This window comes from Eutrigla gurnardus (genome assembly GCF_963514095.1).
Source record: "Eutrigla gurnardus genome assembly, chromosome: 6".
Classification (NCBI taxonomy): domain Eukaryota; kingdom Metazoa; phylum Chordata; class Actinopteri; order Perciformes; family Triglidae; genus Eutrigla; species Eutrigla gurnardus.
The window spans coordinates 24,057,795-24,079,767 of NC_139920.1; the positions used below are offsets into that span (position 1 = coordinate 24,057,795).

At 39.5% G+C, this 21,973-nt stretch overlaps 2 protein-coding genes across 2 annotated transcripts; both read left to right on the plus strand.

Moving 5' to 3' along the window:
* Positions 1–434: 434 nt before the first annotated feature.
* Positions 435–14,140, plus strand: LOC311014461 (uncharacterized protein; the record flags this gene model as incomplete). Its single annotated transcript, XM_084011083.1, has 18 exons — positions 435–461; positions 1,235–1,341; positions 1,598–1,767; positions 2,102–2,262; positions 2,649–2,859; positions 3,277–3,486; positions 4,953–5,041; positions 5,304–5,496; positions 6,255–6,515; positions 9,818–9,978; positions 10,056–10,100; positions 10,784–10,890; positions 11,156–11,325; positions 11,708–11,868; positions 12,352–12,562; positions 12,818–13,027; positions 13,498–13,746; positions 13,845–14,140. 18 exons carry the CDS (start codon positions 435–437, stop codon positions 14,138–14,140), a joined length of 3,039 nt encoding a protein of 1,012 aa, XP_083867209.1.
* An 824-nt stretch (positions 14,141–14,964) lies between these two features.
* On the plus strand, positions 14,965–21,296 carry LOC311014462 (5-hydroxytryptamine receptor 3C-like; the record flags this gene model as incomplete). The annotated part of the gene is made up of 9 exons (XM_084011084.1): positions 14,965–15,019; positions 17,987–18,147; positions 18,289–18,333; positions 18,778–18,884; positions 19,084–19,253; positions 19,362–19,522; positions 19,937–20,147; positions 20,374–20,583; positions 21,007–21,296. The coding sequence occupies 9 exons, from the start codon at positions 14,965–14,967 to the stop codon at positions 21,294–21,296; spliced, it is 1,410 nt and encodes a 469-aa protein (XP_083867210.1).
* Between the last annotated feature and the right edge of the window lie 677 nt (positions 21,297–21,973).

Genomic DNA, 21,973 nt, shown 5'->3' on the forward strand with positions numbered 1-21,973 from the left:
AGAGGTGGGAGAAATAATCAATTCTATGAACAATTCTGTATCGATGCAGTAAAGTCTGTCATCAATTATTAATACAACAGACTACTGAAAACCAAATAATAGTAGCATGTAATAGTGTGATGATAGTTTGAATTTTGAATGGATCAATGTGTGTCACTGTTTTGAAGTATTTTGTTGAACAGTTCACTCAGTCTTTCTATACAGAATACAAAGTAATACCTGCTTTTGAGAAAAATTAAAGAAAAATACATTTTTGGTCTGTCGTGAATTTAGTTTCTGTCTTTCTCTTTTTGAACTCAGGTTTTGTTGCAGCATTGAACTGCAGCAGCCCGACTCCTGACTCATTGTTTGCTGCACTTGAGGAGGAGCTATTCGATAGAAAACTAATGCGACCATTAAAAAACTTTTCACATACATTGAACGTATCCGTCCAAATGACTGTGAGGGGAATTTTAGGAGTGGTGAGTTCATAAAAATCTATTCGTGCCTGCCCATAAATATGCATAATTTAAAAAGTATCCTTTATTGTATATAATTCATCATCATAAATATGTCTCATCTTCAGAATGAAAAAGCCCAGACCTTGACAACATTCATATGGCAAGTCCTGGTAAGTTTTCATACTGTTAAAAAAACATGAAGCTGTTCAGAAATGGTGAAAATGACAAAATGCTGAGACATACAACAAGATCAAGCACTGAACTTATATTTCTCTTATGTGCCAGATATTTTAATAATGTTTTTAGAGAAAATGTATGGTGACCATAATCTTGATTATGTAAAACATAACGATGTCTTATGGTGATTGTGCATATTTTGTTTTTCAACATGAGGTAACTAAATGGTATACTGGAATGAAACTCATTTTTTTCTTATGAAAGGAAGTGTGTTCTTGAAGTTTACTTAAATTTATTTTTAAATAAATCTACTAAAGCACTTTCTATTATAAATGCAAACTTTCTGAATTTTAACAAAATTAAAAAGACAATTACTTTGTGAGCATAAAAAAAATCTACGGCTGCCCAAAATATGCCTCCTTTAAGACTGAATGAGAACCCAGAAGGTCCAACCCACCATTTGAGACTTTTGCAACACAGAAAATATTTGTTAGTATCATCTATATATTGGTTGTGTTATTTTCTTGGGAATGGTTGACGACAAGAAAACTTAAATCCAACCAGACACATCCGTTGATTTAAAGTTGTTATAATGGCTGTTGTGATGTTCACTGTAGGAGTGGGACATCGAGGGTCTGAGCTGGGATGAGAAGGAATGTGGAACCGCGAGAGTCTCATTTCCTCGAGAAAAGCTTTGGATCCCAGATGTCATTGTCTCGGAGCAGTAAGTTAAAATAGTGTAGTAGTCTGTAATTACATCAATAAATCTCCTTCAACACAAGTATCTTGCAGTTCTTTTTTTCCACAACTTAACAGCTGTTTGTAAGCTTCCATTGATCAAATCATTATAACTCATACAATTATAAATATTAGAAATAACACCAAGATATTTTTCAATTCATTCTTAGTTATAGAGACCAATAAAATAATTATGAGTTAACGTGAATTACTTAATTTTATTTATTTATTTTTTGTTCCAGCATGGAGGAGGACCGATCTCCCACATCTCCCTATGTCTACTTGTACAACACAGGTCGTGTTTTCAATGATAAACCCATCAGATTGACCTGCTCCTGCAGATTAGTCATCTACACTTTCCCCTTCGATGTCCAGAACTGCTCAATGACCTTTGGATCATATTTACATTTTGGTAAGCCTGCGCAAAAAAACAAAAACCTTTGAAAGCTTTTACATAGGCAACTGGACTTGCTGATCTCAGAAATGCAAGCCCACCTCACATTCAGTTCCATTATTATGGCAGGAATTTACTTTGAGTACACTGAAAATTGTCATTAAATTGAATATTTTTTTGGCAGCAATTATGCATTATCAACAATTTAAATATCTCCAGGCCTGTCTGCCATGAACTCAGCTTTCACACAGACATCTTTCTACTCATTTGCAGAAGACAACAAGCTTCAATTCCCACAGACTGGGCATGTAATATGGAACCACAGGTTGTTTTTTTTGTTTTTTTATTCCAGCTGAAGACATTACGGTGGTTAAAAGCAAAACAGCTGCAGAGATCCTGAAGGAGTCCAAACAAGTGATACAGACCGAAGGGGAGTGGGAGCTCATAGATATCAAAGCAGCTCCAGTTACCCTGAACATAGCTGTTGGAAGCTACTCCGAGATCAGATACTATGTAAGTGTTTTAATTTAATTCTGTGTTTAATACCGGTATTTATCTGTGACACTTTCATGTCCACTTCCATGTCATGTCATGTTCGGGTCTCAGTAAGGCACGTCCCGTATTGCCAGCTATGCTTGTGTAAATTTGTAGTGGGCGAACACGTGGTAGTGAGATTATTTAGTTTAGTTTTTTTATGGAACATTTGTTAGTGGAGGCATGTGAACAGTGAACAAAGGGGGGCCTGTGATGAATTCTTGGGGTACAGTTAAGGTCTGGGGGGGGCATCAAAAGCCTTAGCAACTACAACAGAATACGTTTTATGGGAGCAGGTGGAGGAGGTCAATATTCCTGTCTCACTAAAGTCTTAAAGTTTGTACTTGTTTCTCGTCGTCCCCAAGATCATTCTGAAACGTAGGCCGATCCTCTACGTGGTGAACCTCCTGATCCCCAGCTGCTTCCTCATCACATTGGACCTCTTCAGCTTCCTGCTGCCCCCCCACAGCGTGGACCGGTCCGCCTTCAAGATGACCCTCATCCTGGGCTACACTGTCTTCCTGCTCATCGTGAATGATCTGCTGCCGGTCACCGGGGAGTCCACTCCTCTCATCAGTAAGAGTTATTCCTCTGATTTCAAAATGAGCCTACAGCTCCTATTAACATGGCCACACTGTAAAAAAAGAATTGTAAATGTTTTTTGTTAAATGGTAAAAGCCCTAGCAGCAGCAGTAATGGATACCATCAAAATTACATTAGATAAATATATAGATTTTACAGCCTATGTGCTTGTCGCTGGAAATATTATCATTAGTTAAAATTAGTCAAACTGCAGCTCTTATCGAGAAGAACGCCATGCAAGGTGCAATGCAATTGCACCACCAACCTTTCTACAGCAGCTGAACATTACAGTACATACGTAATTATTGCAGGACTGCTGAATGAGACAGATTTGATGGATATCGATTTAATGGAAAATATCTCCATATTTCTTAACCATTCCTTCATTTGTTTTGTTTCGTTTCCCCACAGACGTTTTCTTCACGGCCAGTCTTGCTCTGATGGTGGTGAGCCTGTTGGAGACGGTGTTTGTCACTAATATCCACTTCAACTCCAGTCATTACAGCGCGGTGCCTCACTGGCTCAACGTCCTAGTCTTACGATATCTAACAGTTGTCGTTTGTCTCCCGCCAATAAAGAAGAGCAACCGCATCACAGTCTCCCTTAAACCACCTGCTGCAGGTATGTTTATTTACCATAAATCCTCTAATACCTGTATTCTATTACCGGCCGGTCTCTAACATTGGCCGGTCTCGCTGTTGGCGGAGGTAAATAACGGCCGGTCTCTAATGGAGGCGGGGGCAAGTGTCCACAGGCAGCGTTATTTCCACGCTTCCCATTGTCTATATTAGGGGATTTACGGTATGTAAGAAGCCGTGCAATGCCTTCGCGTCGCGGGGAGTGTCGAGAGACGTGGCACCGCCGCCTCCCGCAAGCTATCGAAAATCTTTTACTGTTTGTCCATTTTGCTCAAGTAGAAATAGGGGCCTGTCTCTAATTCTGGCCTCCTTCCAATAAAGGCCTAGGCCGCGATGCGCTTGAGCAAATAAAGGCCCGGGCCTATATGAGAGGATTTACGGTATATAAAGTTCTTATGACATAATCTTGGACAATGGACTTGAGCTGTCATTAGGGATGGTTTGATTTTACATGAGCCGATCGTTGAATTTCCATTATCAGGATGTTAAGGTGTTCCTGATGTATCGAATTTGCGGTAATGGGACAGACGTGAGATCACAGTAACCTTGACCTTTGAGCACCAAAATCTAATCAGTTCATCCTCGAGTCCAGCTGGACGTTTGTGCCAAATTTGGAGAAATTGCCTCTAAAAAACAGAATCCATCTGGCCACCAGCTATCACCGGAACGGGGGCATGAAAACAACAGCACAAGTGAGAAACGCAATAAAACAACAATTACGGACATTAGCATGCCAGGCTAACTAGCTTACTCCCCACAATAATATCGTAGTGTAGCATGTGAGGAGGGAGACTTTGTAGTCGATCCGGGCGGAGATGGGTAGCCAGTGTAGCGAGTGAAGGATGGGTGTGATGTGGTCATATTTGCGTACTTTCAGCAGGATTCTAGCGGCGCTGTTTTGAATGCTCTTGCCGGGAATCCCGCTGAGAAGTGCATTGCAGTAGTCAAGTCTGGAGGAGACAAAGGCGTGGATGAGCTTCTCTGCATCTCGTGGAGTGAGTGTGGGACGAAGTCTGGCTATATTCCTCAGGTGGAAAAATGAGATTTTGCAGAGGTGATTTATGTGGGCCTCAAAGGTTAGATTGGGGTCAAGCCTGACACCAAGGTTAGTGACTGTTGATGAAAGAGGGATGTCCTTGCCAGAGAATGTAATGCAATTTATGGAGGAGTTTCGAATTTGATGAGGGGAACCGATGAGGATGGCTTCGGTTTTCGAGCTGTTCAACTGGAGAAAGTTATGTCCCATCCACGCCCTTATCTCCTCCAGACATGCAGTGAGGATGGAGAGAGGTGATGCTGTTGATGGTGATGGATAAGTGTCCGTTCAATTGCGTGTCATCAGCATAGCAGTGGAATGATATCCCGAAGCGTCTGATGACTTTACCGAGGGGGAGCATGTAGAGAATAAATAGGATGGGTCCAAGCACTGATCCTTGTGGAACCCCACAGCCAGGGGCGGACTGGCCATCTGGACGTTCTGGAGAATACCAGAACGGCCGGTGCTGCAGGACGGCCGCCGGGCCGGCCGCTGTGCAGCCGTCAGTGTTTTTTTTGTTTTTTTTTTCTCTTTCTTATAATCTACTGTTGTTCCATGTCCAGACCGATAGGTGGCAACAATGCGCCTGCAGGCCCATAGATGCGCAAGCTCACTCGTCACTCAGCCGTGTGCAAGTGCAGATGGGAGAGACTAGAGATGGATACTGTTGCTAATCCTAAAAAAAGGAAAGAAAAAGAAGGGGCTGAGAAGGTGAGGGAAAAAAAATTAGGCAGTTAGAGAGCGAAGCATCCAAATGTCGGAAGCTCACAGAAATGTTTGCCAGCGGCAGCAGTGCAGCAACTGCCGGCAGCAGCAAGTTTGGAGGCGGCGCCTGCAGTTCTGAGAGCCAGACCGCTGTGCAGGACGAGGCTGAGGCTGAGGCTGAGGCTGCAGCCGCAGCACAGGGACAGATAGATGAGGGACAGATGCATGAGCTGGTGGAAGTTCCCCAGACAAGTGCAGGGCATGTAAGTATGAAAGGGGGGAAATTAGGGTTACTTGCTAGGTAATCTGACGTTAGCAAATGTTATTTCAAGTTGCTACATTTACCAGAAATGAAACAAAACTATTACAGTTATTTATTAAATATTTAATAAAAGTAGTTGAACCATTTTTGTGTAGTAATTTCTGCACAAACTAATTAAAATTAGTAAGTAATAAATCAATTTTTAAGATTGCATGGAATAGATGATACATAATACATAAACCCTGTTGTTTTTTTAAAATCCATTCTTTCATTTGTTTATTTAGGTAGAGCATAGAGAGGATGACACTCACTCCAGCTCTACCCTGCATTACTTTGAGCGCCCCAAATCAGACAGTCACAGCCTAGAAGTGTTGTTTTCTTACCACGCTCAGAGGAAGACAAAACACCTGACTGTACAAAAAGCATTTACACTATGCTCTTAACACAACTTTTAGTCAACAGTGATAATGCTATAATTTAGAAGGTAAAAATATCATGGGTTAAGATTTAAGTATTTTGAGTTTTCGCGCATCCGTTGTGGGCTGGGCCGAGTCAAAGTCCAGGGCTGTTTTTTAGTCCCAGTCCGCCACTGCCCACAGCCAACAGCATGTGAGTGAGACCTTGATCCTCCCATGGATGGATAGCATGTGTTAGTTATTCATTCATATTAGCACTGGCTTGTTCAAAATTGTGTCACACTTAATAACACTACTTGATTTTTTGTTGTTATTGTTTTTGTCATATCCAGCAATGAATACCACCATGGCATTTCCAAGAGATCTTCAGAGCGTGTCTGGTGATACGCCACCGGTGAAACCCCCACCAGACCCGGTCCTGGATGAACTGAGGAAGGTGGGCAGAGATCTCACGGCCATCCGCCTCCATATGGACAACCGATTACAGGGGAGCAACACCTCAGAGGAATGGCAAATGATTGGGGCGGTCATTGACCGTCTGCTGTTTGGCTTGTACATCATCTTCATCTCCGCCTGCTTTATCACCATCGCATGTATCTGGATCTTCAGCAACACGTACAGAGACTGACTTGACGAGAGAGTCGACAAACAAAAAGTTGAAGTTGATAAATGTGTGAATTTGAGTGCAGAGCACACAAAAATTCTGAAATAGATAGACACTTTATACACGTTTGAATTTTGTGCAACTCGAGTCCTCTTAAAACAACAACATCACAAAGAGCAGTGTGAAAGTGTGTTTGTTTTTACTTTGACAAACATGACACGCACACAAGAAAATCAGGAAGAAAAGTTGAGAGTTGGGACTGAAAATAACCAATCAGAAACGAGACACAGCATTGTTCAGGCGGTTGACATTGGCCTTTGAAAATGAGTTCTGAAAGTAATTGAGTTGAGTAACGAGTAGTGAGAGTAGAGCAGACAAGATGACGGAGGTAAAGTCAGCCGGGCGCATTTTCATTTGTTTTTCACTGCTTCACGGTAAGGAAGACAGAATATTGACAATATAAGGATTAGCGAAATGTTTAAAAGATGGTGGCTATATGTTTGTTGCTTTTAATTTTCAACATACTATGCATGACTGGATAGGAGTTTTATAACACTGTTTGGCAGATTCTTGATCTAAATCACCCTTTTTTATGTTTTTAAGGGACAGTTTACCTCCAAAAATACATTATTCTTACCTGTAAAGATATTTCTCAATCTAGATTGTTTTTGGTGTTGCTTCGTTTTTTTTATATATGAGCCAGAGAGATGTCTGCCTTCTCCTGAATGTAATTATATTTGCATCCAGCTTGTTGTGCTCAAAAGCACCAAAAACAGTAGTTTGAAAAAACAACAGTCTCTTTCCAGAAATCGGAACCGATGATAATTCACAGACCTTGTTGTGAGCAGTTTCATGTAAGAACTAGTTTCTTTCAACCATAGTTTTACATGAAACTTCTCACAAGATAAACTATTTTTTTGTTGTTGTGGTGAACTGTCCCTTTAACCCGGACCCTTGGGGACGTTTTTGTCCTTTTCATTTTTGTTTTTACGAACATTTCGGCTGTGTTAACGCATATGGCATAAAATGCCAAGGGTGTATTTTTGGGGGAAATTATTGTTTTTTTCAACCTTCTATACTATGTCTATAATACACTGTGTAAACACTTTTGTTACACTGTGACCCTTAGAGACAAAAAAAAAAAAGTCCCCATTCAAACCAATTATAACTGTCATTTTTGACCCCAGGGCTATTGCAGCATAGCCTACAGTCATGATTTTTTTTTTTTTTTTGTCATTCTGGACTTTGTGCTCTAGAATTGTAGTTTTTACTATGTTCCACCAGATAAAGCCATTTTCCTATTTTGGGAACACAGAGGAAATTCCTAATTTTTCCAAATATTCATTGTCTGTTGTATTACAGATCATAGCAGGCCAGTGGAATACATGTATGTAACAAAAATGATGTGGGTGTGTAGATATGGATGTAAGAGAGTGGTGTATGTGAGTATTTTAATCTGTGATGCATTTTTATTTTTTATGCAGTTTTAGATTTGTAAACACAAATCTGACTCAGCAATTTAGGAGAACAATATGAAACCAGGAAAACTACAATGTTTGATCCCACTGCCATTACAGCATAAAATCATGCAATCTCTCTTTTATGTTTTTATTCTAAAGTCAAAACTTCAAAGTTGTAGTTTTTACTGTTTTCCAACAGATTGAGCCATTTTCCCATTTTTGGGATATCGGGAAAAAACATGCAATATTCCTTAGTTCCTCCATGTGTTTTTGAGCACTGGCAGACATTTGAGCGAATATATTCAACTCCGATGATGTGTGTGTTGTTGAAAAAGTTGTCAGAGAGAGAGTGTGTGTGTGTGTGTGTGTGTGCGCGCGCCCATGTGTGGGGGGGTGTGGTGAGGATGTGTGCATCTTTATAGGGGTGTGCATGACCATATGAACCAGAGCAAGTTGTTCTCATGGCATTATTTTCCATTCACTCAGTTTCATGTCTTTGAAGGATTGAAATTTAAAAAAAGCTTGATAAAAATGTTAATACATAATGATTTTATGGCACTTTTTTGACACAGACATTTTTGTCCTCTAAGGGTCACAGTGTGAGTTTTTTTTTTTTTTTAATCTGACACTACACAAAATAATGCATCAAAATCAATATTTTTGCTAATCATTGACATATCCCAGACTGTAATTGTGTGACCACTGTGACCAGTTTGCATCGAGTTATGGAAAATAATTTATGTTTTGTTTTGTTTTTTCATTAAAAAATGCTAATGCTAATTAACAAAATTGACAAAAACATTATTTTACTATATAAACAGCTTTTAACGAACCAGCAATTAAAGCTGAGATAAGTACAACATACTGAGAATGCAGCCATGCTAGCAGCTCTGTGATGTTACATTACTTTGAGCTAAATGCTAATGTCAGCATGCCAACACACTCACAAAGACAATGCTAGCATGCTGAGGTTTAGCATGTTAAAAGTGTGTTATAATGCTAATATTCACCAATAATCACTAAACAATGTAAGTGCTAAATTTCACTCATCACAGCTAGAAATGGTTGAGGTGCAAAAAGTTGCAACCATGATAAAAATAATTTCATTAAAACAGTTTATCACAGAACAGAAAACACAAAAAGTTGGTGAAAAAAGTGGTGTTTCGGTCAAACATTATTTACAGATTAACACAGATGGCCTCCAATGTTATTGAAATTTTGCTCAATTTATACTTCTTCCTATATGACATAAATACCCAATTAAATTGGACATATGTTTGAGCACATTTCAAATTAAAAAAATATAACTAATTTCAATCAATTTAGAATGTTTATTAAATGCTACTTTATTCTGGGGGGATATAATGCATATTAAAGTGTTGGCATTAAACAATAGGAAAAGATGGAAAAGGTTTATTGAAGGAGGAGGCTGTCAAGAAGTTTCTATTTAATTTGTTTTAAAAACATACGGTAATGATAGAATTCACATAATTTCCCTGTCCATATAAGATTGAATGTTTTATGAAGTGTGTTTATGGATCAAACATTTCCTTCCTTTTTTGATACCATTTTTTATTATTAAAGGATTCATTTGAACCTTTAATCTTTCTTATTCATTTAGTTTGTTAGGCCTGCTGATATGTGTTGTGATGACGTACATTGTGAGTTTGTGTTTATTAGGAAGTATAGGTCTGGTTTTGTATTTATGTATGTTTCAGTGTTGTTCTGTGGTTGTTCGTGACAAATCATGTTAATGTTTTTGTAAATCAATTAAAAATATATATTTATTTGGTAAATCTTATGAAATTATCTTTTCTTCTCATGAACTCAGGTTGTTTTGCAGCATTGAACTGCAGCAGCCCGACTCCCGAATCCTTGTTTGCTGAACTGCAGAGGGAATTATTTCCTAGAAAGCTTCTGCGACCTGTAAAAAACGTTTCAGATTCATTGAACATCTCCATGTCTGTGATTCTGGTGGGAGTTTTGGGAGTGGTGAGTGACAACCTTTTCAAACCAAGAACCTATATGTCAATTTTAGTCATAAATAATCATAAATGTCTCATCTCTAGGATGAAAAGGCCCAGGCCTTGACAACATTGATATGGCAAATCCTGGTAAGTTTTCAGTACACTGACAAAACGTATGAATTGAAAATTGTATCTCAAAACTTTTTGAAGAAAACTGTGTGGAGAAAATAATGCTGAAACATACAATAAGAGCCTGACTCATGAAATTATTTGTTCCATATGCCAGAAATTTTTATGAGAAAATTGATGGCCAAGTAGCATGATCTTGACCATGTTAAAATATTGCAATGCCTCATTATGATGGTCTCTTTTTTTGTGCTTTTTAACTAAATACCATTTTGCAATGATACTCCTTATATTTTTCTCTGCTAAGGTATAAGGCTGTCCATATTCTGTATTTTGCCGTCCAACATACGGAGGTAGTGCCATATAAATATTTTTGTTTGGTAATTTACAAATCTAAATATTTGTATTTGTTTCACAGTTTAAAAAGCCAAATGCAAAAAGTACAGCCAAAAGAAAGCACGGGTAGAACTGACTATAACTAGCTACATGTGTTTATTATATTTAGACATTTTCTCATGGCGTGTTTGACAGTATTTTAGCCGTATTCTTTTGACATGCCTTTAAAAACTATAGTGGTCCAACGGTCTTCTTCCAGCTTTCTATCTCGCAAGGGAACAAAATCATCCAGCAAGTATGCAGTGGCTTAGCTAAAAATGTTGGTTGTGATCTGTACATCCCATTGGTGTTGTCCTGTTTTAATGCAGGAGTGGGACATCGAGGGACTGAGCTGGGATGAGAAGGAATGTGGAACTACAAGAATCTCCATCCTTCGGGAAAACCTTTGGGTCCCAGATGTCCATATTGCAGAGTTGTAAGTAAAAATCATGTTCTGTATGTGAAGATGTTCACTCATTAGAAAAAAGAGTCACACCATCAACAGACCTCATCTCCCTCAACACAAATAGCTGGTTGCACCTTTGAACAACTTAAATTTTTATGGTTGGTGTGATCCAATTGTCCACTATAGAAACAGCAAAAATAGGAACTGAAAAAGGGATTTTTAGTTACAGAAACAAAGGAGAAGTGTCACCTGAGTGGAACATTTCTGTTTTAAACTCAATTTTATTCTTTTCCAGCATGGACGAGGACAAATCTCCCAAGACTTCCTATGTCTACTTGTACAACACAGGTCGTGTTTTTGATGATAGGCCGATAAGAGTGGTCAGCTCCTGCAGATTAGTCATCTACACTTTCCCCTTCGATATCCAGAACTGCTCGCTGACCTTTGGATCATATTTACACTTTGGTAAGCCTGCACAAAATACATTACAATAACCAAATCAAATGTGGTCAAAAGTACTGAAAGTCCACCTCACATTCACCTGTATTATAATTATGGCTTGGGCTGCCACTATACTTATTTTAGTATTGATTAATGTATCAACTATTATACTGATTAATCTTATATATTTTCCTCCAAAGAAAATCGAATTGAACATGTCATTTAAGTTATGCAGGCTGTCATTTTATAATGGAGCACAAAACAAATCGAAAACCGAGGTAAATACTAAACCGAGGACTTTACGCCGACTGATCCCTGCAGTCCTAATCAGTCCTAATTATGGCAAGTGTGTACTTGTACACATCACTTGAGTTTTATTACAATTTTTTATTTCATGTAATTCCAGCTGGAGACATCAAAATGTTTCAACGCAACACAGCTGAACAGGTCCTGGCGGAGTCCAGACGAGTGATAGAGACCCAAGGGGAGTGGGAGCTCATAGATATCAAAGCTGCTCCATTTACACTGGACATAAGTGATGGAAGCTATTCCGAGATCAAATACTATGTAAGCTATTTTTTTGCTATTTAATTTCCTTCTGTATTGTGTATACCTGTATTCCTACAATGTATGCAAGTATTTTATACCACCGTTTAACCAGTTGCGGTCCCATAGATAAACACTGTGTAGAGTATCTGTCAATTTGATGTGATTGATCTTTGAAATGATGAAGTGTGTTCCCGCTTGTAAAATTTGCAAAAAGAAACATAGTAATTATTGTATGCACTACTACATTTCTTCATTACATTTAACGCAGCTTTTCACACCATTTTTTGCACCTTTTGAGATTATCATATGCTTAAAACCTGTACATCTTTTGGGAACAACATGATAGTTGCTAAGGAAAAACATCCCATTGAGGAAACATCCCATTTTGTATCATACAAAATATTTGTCTTTATTATCCGTCCAGACAGACCTCCACATCCTTTTTTGTACTACATTCCTTTAAAAGTTCCTAAAAAATGTTTACTTGTTTCTCGTGCCAAGATTATTTTGAAACGTAGGTCGCTCCTCTACGTGGTGAACCTCCTGATCCCCAGCTGCTTCCTCATCACATTGGACCTCTTCAGCTTTCTGCTGCCCCCCCAGAGCGTGGACCGGTCCGCCTTCAAGATGACCCTCATCCTGGGCTACACCGTCTTCCTGCTCATCATGAACGACCTGCTGCCGGTCACCGGGGAGTCCACTCCTCTCATCAGTGAGAGTTATTCCTCTGATATATGTGGATTTAAACAGTCTAAATCAACCCCAACAAATGGATGTCATGCTATTTATTTCATATTATTTATAATTTTAGTAAAGGTGGTTCTCCTGCACTGTCCACTGAATTGTAACCTAATTAATGATGATTACTTCTGGCCTCATTGCCGTTTTAAAATGTAAATGTCCCTACCCGTTTAAATGAAAATCATCTCTTTAGGTCTTAACCATTCCCTTTTTTTGTGCCCGATAGACGTTTTTTTCTTGATCAGTCTCGCTCTGATGGTGGGCAGCCTGTTGGAGACGGTCTTCATCACTAACATCCAGTTCAGCTCCAGCCATTACAGCGCGGTGCCCAACTGGCTCAGTGTCCTTGTGTTACGATATCTGGCCGTCGTCGTTTGTCTCCCTCCAAAAAAGAAGAGCAACCGTGTCACAGTGTCCCTTCCACGACCGGCTGGAGGTATACCATTATCATCATATATCTATTTTCATTATTATTTCTACTGTTGAGGATTTGCTACTGCATCGTGTACGAAACTCTTGACAATGACTATAAGAAAAGTGAATCGAATGTGGAGTTACTATAGTTACTGTATGTCGTAAATAATGCTATTCAAGGCTGGCTTACCGGCTTGTTCCAAAAGCTTCTGACTCTGAAGTAAAATAGGAGTACAAGAAAAAAAAAAATTATTTGAGTAGTACAAAAGACTGATCGAATTATATATAACGTAGCAATATTACATAGTGTCCCATAGGTGCTCAATTGGATTTAGGTCAGGGGAGCATGAGGGCCAGTCAATGGCATCAATGCCTTCATCATCCAGGAACAATCTACACACTCTGGGAACATGAGACCGGGCATTGTCCTGCACCAGGAGGAACGCAGGGCCCACTGCACCAGGAGGAACCCAGGGTCCACTGCCCCAGGAGGAACCCAGGTTCCACTGCCCCAGGAGGAACCCATGGTCCACTGCCCCAGGAGGAACCCAGGGCCAGAAAGAACCCATTACCCACGGCACCAGGAGGAACCCAGGTTCCACTGCATCAGGAGGAACCCCAGGCTCATTACACAAACTTCTGGCAAATGCCAGTGGAGCTGCACAGTGCTGGGCTTTGAGTCTGTTTCTGGCAGTTCAGTCAGAAACATGCACACCAGTAGCCTGCTGGAGGTCGGATGTTGTAGGGCTCCGGCTGCTCCCCCAACTTAGTGGTATACTGTGATGATTAGGTGCTCCCTTCCTTTTTCTGTCTGTAAACAGTACTTTTTTGTTTGACAGTAACGAATGCCAGCTTCATCTGTCCAAGAGATCTTCAGAGCCTCTCTGGTGATACGCCACCAGTCAAACCCCCACCAGAGCCAGTCTTGGATGAACTGAGGACGCTGGGCAGAGATCTCGCGGCCATCCGCCTCCAGATGGACAACAGATTACAGGGGAGCAACACCTCAGAGGAATGGCAAATGATCGGAATAGTCATTGATCGTCTGCTGTTCGGCTTGTACATCTTATTCATCTCTGCCTGCTTTATCACCATCATAACCATCTGGATCGTCAATAACGTGGACGTAGTTTGAATTGATGATTTTAATCACACAATCATCATTACTTTGATGTCTGCGCTTGTAGAATATTCATATTTTTACGTCTTTGATGCAGGAGAAATCAATACATTTTTGCAGAATGCAGAAAATTTTCATTATTAATGATTTACATCAAACAAAAACCTATTCCAACATACATGTGGATGATGGAAAATCTGACTTGAACATGAAGGTTGGATGAAACGTATTAGCAAGTGATATATTATATCACATATGCACGGTTATAACCCCCTTCCCCTACTCATTTTAACATGCTATATCCATGTTTAAACAAAGCATGTTGCCTCGGAGGTGTTCTTCTGTTTGCTTATTTTCCTAAAAGGCTTTAAGCAAATGAAGTCCAGGACTGCACTTCTCTGAACTATGCAGCACTTAGCCACAAGACAAGACACAAACTATCCTTCCTTTGCATTTAATATACATATTAAGAATCCAAATCATCTCTTGCATGCATCCTTTCCATTTATATTTGATAACATCCAGATAAATGACTACATTTGGAGTCTCACTGTGTGCTGAGGTGTATGGTAGCAATATTTGCAAACGTCCAAATTAAACAGACTTAACGAGTGAAATGAACTCCTGAGGTAACAAAGACAACGTTTTCAAAACAGCATTAACAGCTCATGTCCCAGTTTGCTTAGTTTTATTTAACTGTGCAACACTGTTGTTGTTTACACGCATGCAAATGAGGCGGACAGGAAAGTTGAGTTAAGCCAGTTAAGGACAAGAAAACGGCATTTGTTCAGACTTCATAATGTGTCTTACATTATAAAGGGAGCGGAGCTACAGACAAGATGACGGCTGTGAAGACAGTCGGGCTCGTCTTCATCTGTTTTTCACTCTTTCATGGTAAGTAAGTAATCAATTGGAATGGATGGAAGATGAATTATAAAGTGGAATTATATTCCCATGGAAATGTTTTTAAGATGATTTGCAAACGAAAAAAAACGTAAAAACAACCTAAACTAAACACAAATGAATTTGATTACAGAGAAATGTTGGTCTTTTCTCACTTTATATTCATGAATCAATAAGCAAGAGAAAAACTACTGAATGACATATGTTACGAGTTGATTGTTGCCCTTAAGTGTATTACATATTGTGTGTGTATAAGTAAGTTGTTTTGTGGCATATTCATCCATACTGTGATGATGAATTTGAGTTTGTGAAAAAGCAGTGACAATTTGAAGTGTTAAGGATTTAAATAAACCATAAACTGAAATCGGTGAGATGTGTTACAGAATACATAAACAGCTTCCCAGAAACCAGTAAGTTAGAGTAGCAAGTATAGCCGAGTTGTACTGAGAAGTAAAACATATGTCAAGACTAAGCGTTTTCTCCATGATGCTGTTTGTACAATGAGAGCTCAACGCAATGCAAATGAAGAAAACAGATCTTTTCCAGAAAAACACACACAGCATTTAGAAAACAGTTTCAACAATTTGATAAAAAAAACTCAGCATTGAGGAAACATCTTCAGTATTTCAACAACAGTCAGCACTTAGCAACCATCGTATTATTTTACATACCTTAGCTTTTTATTTCTAGCAATTGTATTCAATCTGCAAATATCATAAAAGTGGTGTGCATTTGTATTTGCTTTGCTGAATAAAACGTAAGTATCTTAACACCCATGTTTGCCATTTTTTTAGATATTCTAAATCCAATGCAAAAATCGGAAGTTCTTGAATAAATACAAAAATACTAAACAAATCTGCTGTTAATTTATCTGACACAGTATACAAAAAATAGCTTTTACCATGTGGTTATTTCACGTATTTATTTCCACCGTTTCCTGAATAACCAGAAAACTACTTCACCATATAGGCCTAAATCATTATCGAGATATGAAATCACCTTTAGAAGATTTAATGAGTTGGTGGCTATCAACTCATTAAATCAACCCATGGTTTCTCATTCCATCTCAAAATTTGTAAAGTGATTTCCAGTGACATTTAAGCATAGTTTGATGATTATCGCGATCATATCGGGAATTCATTTGGCAAGGATAATCGCGATTTCCATATGATCTCATGGATACACAAAACCCAAATAGCAACGTTCGTATGCTCAGTGTCATCAACAGGGCCGGTTTTTGCTATGGGCAATGTGGGCGACCGCCCAGGGCGCAATCTATGTGAGGGCGCACGAGCGAGCGCCCTCCAAAAAAATAAATAAATAAATAAATAAAAAATAAATTTAAAAAACTGTCGCCATATCTCTATACTACCGCCGCTCATTTCCATGTCAAAGTTGGTGGAGTGGGTGCTTGGGCGCCCTCACGTCAACTTGCTGCTGAGAGTCAGAGTCATACAGGTTATGTGTGTGTGTCAGAAGAGGCAAGAGGGAGGGGGGCGGCGGGGGATCAACTTGCGACTGCAGAGGTCGGCAAGAGGGAGGGGGGCGGGGGATAGACTGATCCTAGGCCACCACACAACACAAACTGCTGCCAAATAAATTGTATTTCATTCCTAAAATGAACATAGACCCATATACCTACATGTAATTAATTGGGTTATGTGAAAAATGTAAAAAAAATAAAATAAATCTGTGTCAATCTCCGTGAATTTATTTACGTGATGTCACGTGACTCCGGTTGATTGACGGGCGAACGGACGGTGTTGGCAAAAGGTCATGCAAAAGTTAATGATGTCGAGTCTTCATTCTATTCAGATGGTATTAGGATGATGCAAAACAAAACTCGTATGTAAAATACAATATAGTTTACTGCACGAATCTTTTTTTAATGCTCCACAGAGTAGTTTTATTTGTTGTTGTTTTTTTTAGCTTTCTTCAGGGATTTTTCAAGCATGGTTATTAGATCCTGTGGAATCCTTGTGCAATTTACATTGGTACATTTATTTACCTTGTTTTTTCTCTGTTCTTGTTACCTTTTTGTATTTAAGATGATATATATTAAAATAATACAAATAATATAATATATTGTTGTGTTGGTGTCAGGGTTTGGGGGTAATTTTTTTTTTTTTTTTTTTGGCGACGAGGTGGGGGGGGGGGGGCGTTGCAAGGGATGGTTCGCCCAGGGCGTAAATCCAGCCAGGACCGCCTCTGGTCATCAATATATAACAGTACGATACAACTTGTGATCTCCTGTGAGCCACTTCCTCGTGTGTCATTCACCCGCACGCGCACACACGTGGAAAGGTGCGCAGGAAACCGACTTAAACAGCAGCTGGAGAGCAAATGAAGCTTACCTCTTCACGTGTGAAATCTGAGCTCCGGCGCTCGCTGCCTCCTCTCTCTCGGAGAAGCGGTGGAATCGCCGGTTGTGCGCGCGGTTCTCGCGGTGTCTTGTGTTCGGTGGGCACCGGGCGTTTAGTCGTGACGTCATCAAACTATTTTGAAGTCCTTAGTTCTCTCTTTTTTCGATTCAGATCGGTCGTTTTGACACGCTGCAGCATTTCCTTGCTCTTTTTGGTTTGTTTGTTTGTTTGTCACAAAGTACTTTGTATTTAATTAATAATTTGGGGAAATATGCCTACTGCACCCACAATGACAACAGCAGCCACTCTTTTCGCTCTTACCTTTCACAATAAAAGCCTGAGACATACTGTGGCATACCTGGCACTTTTTAATTGAAGGTGATGTCATTAACGACGCAGAGAAAATAACCTAGTAGTAGAAGAGTAGTACTAGGTCCGAAAGTGTTTTTTCAATTTGCGGATGAGCTCACTATAGTCCTCTAGAACTCCCTCCCAAAAAAGATTTGCCATTGAGCAAATATAAATACGAGAAAAAATGCATTTATATGGGCTATTTCCTGAATATAGATTGCTTCTTTCTCATTTTTGAACTCAGGTTGTGTTGCAGCATTGAACTGCAGCAGCCCGACCCAAGAATCCTTGTTTGCTGAACTTGAGAAGGAACTATTTCCTAGAAAACAACTGCGACCTGTAAAATCCTTTTTAGATACGCTGAACGTCTCCATCACTTTGACTCTGGTGGGAATTTTAGGAGTGGTGAGTCCATGACCTGCACTTAGTTCTATCCATGCTTTCACATACACATGTATGCACAAGCACATTTATTTCAACAGTGAATTCTATTCATCATTAATATGTAATTAATCACTAATAATCATAAATATGTCTCTTCCCTAGGATGAAAAAGCCCAGTCCTTGATAACATTCATATGGCAAGTCCTGGTAAGTTTTCAGAGCACATGAATTGAAGACTAAATGCATTAATTAACCAAAATATGCAAGAATAATTAATGTATTGGTACAAAGAGGAAAGAGAGAGATTGCCCTCAGTTTCTAAATACATTTAATATTAAATAACAGGATTTTTACTCGTGTCAAATACCCTTTGGGCACAATCCTTCAAAAACATAAAAATTGACAGCCGATTAATTATTTTGGTAAAAACTGTGACCTAAGAGTTATTTACATTGAGTAAGTATGGTCCAAGGGTGGATCTTTAGTGTTATTAACATTAACATTAATAGTGTTATCTACGGCAGAGAGGAAGCTACAGTGTCCTGGAATTTGGCATTCATTTGTTGACAATAAAAATGTAGAATATCACCAAACTTTTAAATCAAGATGTGTAAAGTAGTGATACAATAATTGTTCTTCTGTTTAATGTAGGAGTGGGATATTGAGGGGCTGAGCTGGGATGAGAAAGAATGTGGGACTAAAAGAGTATCTGTCCGTCGAGAAAAGCTGTGGGTCCCAGACATCTATATCTCAGAGTTGTAAGTAAAAGGATCTCCACTAGTCTGTAATATTGTAAAATCAATCACACCATCAATAAAGTTGAGGCTGTAGTGTGGATTTTGGCCACAGTTTTAAATATTTGGTGGCTACTTATTTGTTTCTGAATCCAAGGAAAATACTCCGCTAAGTGGAAGATGTATACGCAATTTAAATATCTTTCTATTTTATTCTTTCCAGCATGGATGAGGACAAATCTCCCAAAACTCCCTATGTCTACTTGCACAACACAGGTCGTGTTTTTGATGATAGGCCCGTCAGAGTGGTCAGCTCCTGCAAATTAGTCATCTACACTTTCCCCTTCGATGTCCAGAACTGCTCGTTGACCTTTGGGTCATATCTACACTTTGGTAGGTAGACGTCCATGAACTTCTACTGAAACTCCACTCATTTGCACCGCAAACAACACTTGGACTGGGAATATAATGTGGACATTCTTTCCTTAAATGATATTCCAGCTGAAGACATCAGAATGATTCAAAACAACACAGCTGCAGAGATCCTGGAGGAGTCCAGGCAGGTGATCCAGACTGAAGGGGAGTGGGAGCTCATAGATATCAAAGCAGCTCCAGTTACCCTGAACATATCTGTTGGAAGCTACTCCGAGATCAGATACTATGTAAGCTATTTTTGCTCATTTTATTTATTCTGTATTAATCTATTTAACATGAATTTTAAAATAGGCGTCATACCCTTAAGAAACTGTGTTCATGTGATTGAATTTATTGATCTCCAATATCAATCAAGATAAATGGTCATAGTTTATAAGAAGCAGCATATGCTGGAAAAAGCATATTTGTTTTTTAAAGAAACAAGTGTAGTGGATGTTGCTTTTGTGTATACTTGTCACAGTGAAAGCTTTTAAACAGAGAACAAAAGGGGACCTGTGATGGATCCCTGGGAACACCAAAGGTACAAGGCATCGAAAAAGAATTAGAAGCTAAACAGTTTAATGGTGGCTGGTGGAGGCTAAGGCCTTATTAATGGTCTCACTGAAACCTTTGCTGTATTTTACTTCTTTCTCATCCCCAAGATCATTTTGAAACGTAGGCCGGTCCTCTACGTGGTGAACCTCCTGATCCCCAGCTGCTTCCTGGTCACATTGGACCTCTTCAGCTTCCTGCTGCCCCCCCAGAGTGTGGACCGGTGCGCCTTCAAGATGACCCTCATCCTGGGCTACACCGTCTTCCTGCTCATGATGAACGACCTGCTGCCGGTCACCGGGGACGTCACACCTCTCATGAGTGAGTGACACCTCCACCAATGTTCCCAAACTATGGCTTTCTCCAGATAAAGGTTATTTATTTATTTTATATGGTTACTGTTCCTCTTGTCAAAAAGCCATTGAACATATCATTTTAAATCAATCAATGAGATCACTTCTATCCTCATGGCAGCTCATAAATGGCAGCCTCGATTAATAAAGCGTAAATAAAAAATGTCTATTTCTTAACGTTTTGTTTCCTGCAGACATTTTGTTCTCGGTCAGTCTCGCTCTGATGGTGGGCAGCCTGTTGGAGACGGTCCTCATCACTAATATCCAGTTCAGCTCCAGCCATTACAGCGCGGTGCCCAACTGGCTCAGTGTCTTCGTGTTACGATATCTGGCCGTTGTCGTTTGTCTCCCTCCAAAAAAGAAGAGCAACCGCATCACAGTCTGCCTTCGCCCACCTGAAGCAGGTATGGTTTGGTATAGTTTTAACTCAGAGAGACAAGTATATTCTTATGTGATTATATTTTTGCACATCATTCTGTAAGATCTTAACCACATTTATAGAATTTTTATTTATTTTTGAATCTACACAGAAGTAATAAAATCTGTTGGCAACAGATAAGTCGACAGGATTCACACTCCAATTGGTTCAAAAATGACCGTTAACTTTGATAATAAATCTCCCACTGTTCTTGACAGGCATAGCAACAATAACTACATACAACATAATGTGCTCAGAATATTAACATTTTTTTCTTGTTACATTTGAAAAAGGATGTCTAACAAGTTGGTGATTTGATAATTCATTACATTTTCACTATCAGAATCTGCATTACCTGCCTTTTAATCCAATCTTGATTTTTTTTTTTCTCCCCCACACACATAACCAGTAACGAATACCAGCTTCATCTTTCCAAGAGATCTTCAGATCCTCTCTGGCGATGATACACCAGTGAAACCCCCTACGGATCCGGTGCTGGTTGAACTGTGGAAGCTGAGCAGAGATCTCGCGGCCATCCGCCTCCAACTCTACAAACACTACCAGGAAAGCAACGCTTCGCAGGAATGGCAAATGATCGGGGCGGTCATCGACCGTCTGCTGTTCGGCTTGTACATCGTCTTCATCTCCGCCTGTATGATCACCATTGTAGCTCTCTGGATCTGGGAAAACCCAGTCTAGGTTGACTTGATAGGAGCATTTAATCACACAATTATTGACTGTTTTTATAGCAGTTTCAAATGTTTACAGTTTTTTGCAGAAGGAGCTAGATAGAAAGTGGGTGGATGGAGGATGAAGTGAGAATGTGGCTGGTGGGAAAGGAAAGACAGGTTAAACAGGAATAAGCAGGACTGAGGTCGACTTTGTGACCAAACTAAGAATATGCTTTGACACCACAGCACTGGGGAAGGGAACCGATGTTAACTCCCTCAGGTGAAGGTGTTGAAAAATAAAATGGTTGAGTGCTTACCGAAGGTGTGGAACAACAAGTCCTATATGGCGTCCTTTTTGTTTGTGATCCATGTGCATAAACTGAAATTATGTGTAGTTTGTATTTCTATTCATTTATATCAGGAAGATTGAATGTCCTCAAAAAGACAGAAAATATCCTGTCTGTGTACTTGTTTGTAATTTTATTTCAGGTTTGTATTGAAAGAAAATATATCCACAATTTTAATAGTTAATGGGGCAACTAAATGTAAATGTTCACCCACCTGGAAGTTTTGTGTTTGTTTGTAGAGCTTTAGTCTGAATGTATGCTTGTGACTACCGCTACGTCCTCATATTCTGGGGACAAAACCACCAAAGTTAAGCCACCAAAGTGGTTGAAGTTAGGCTACGTTACGTGGGGGTGGGGT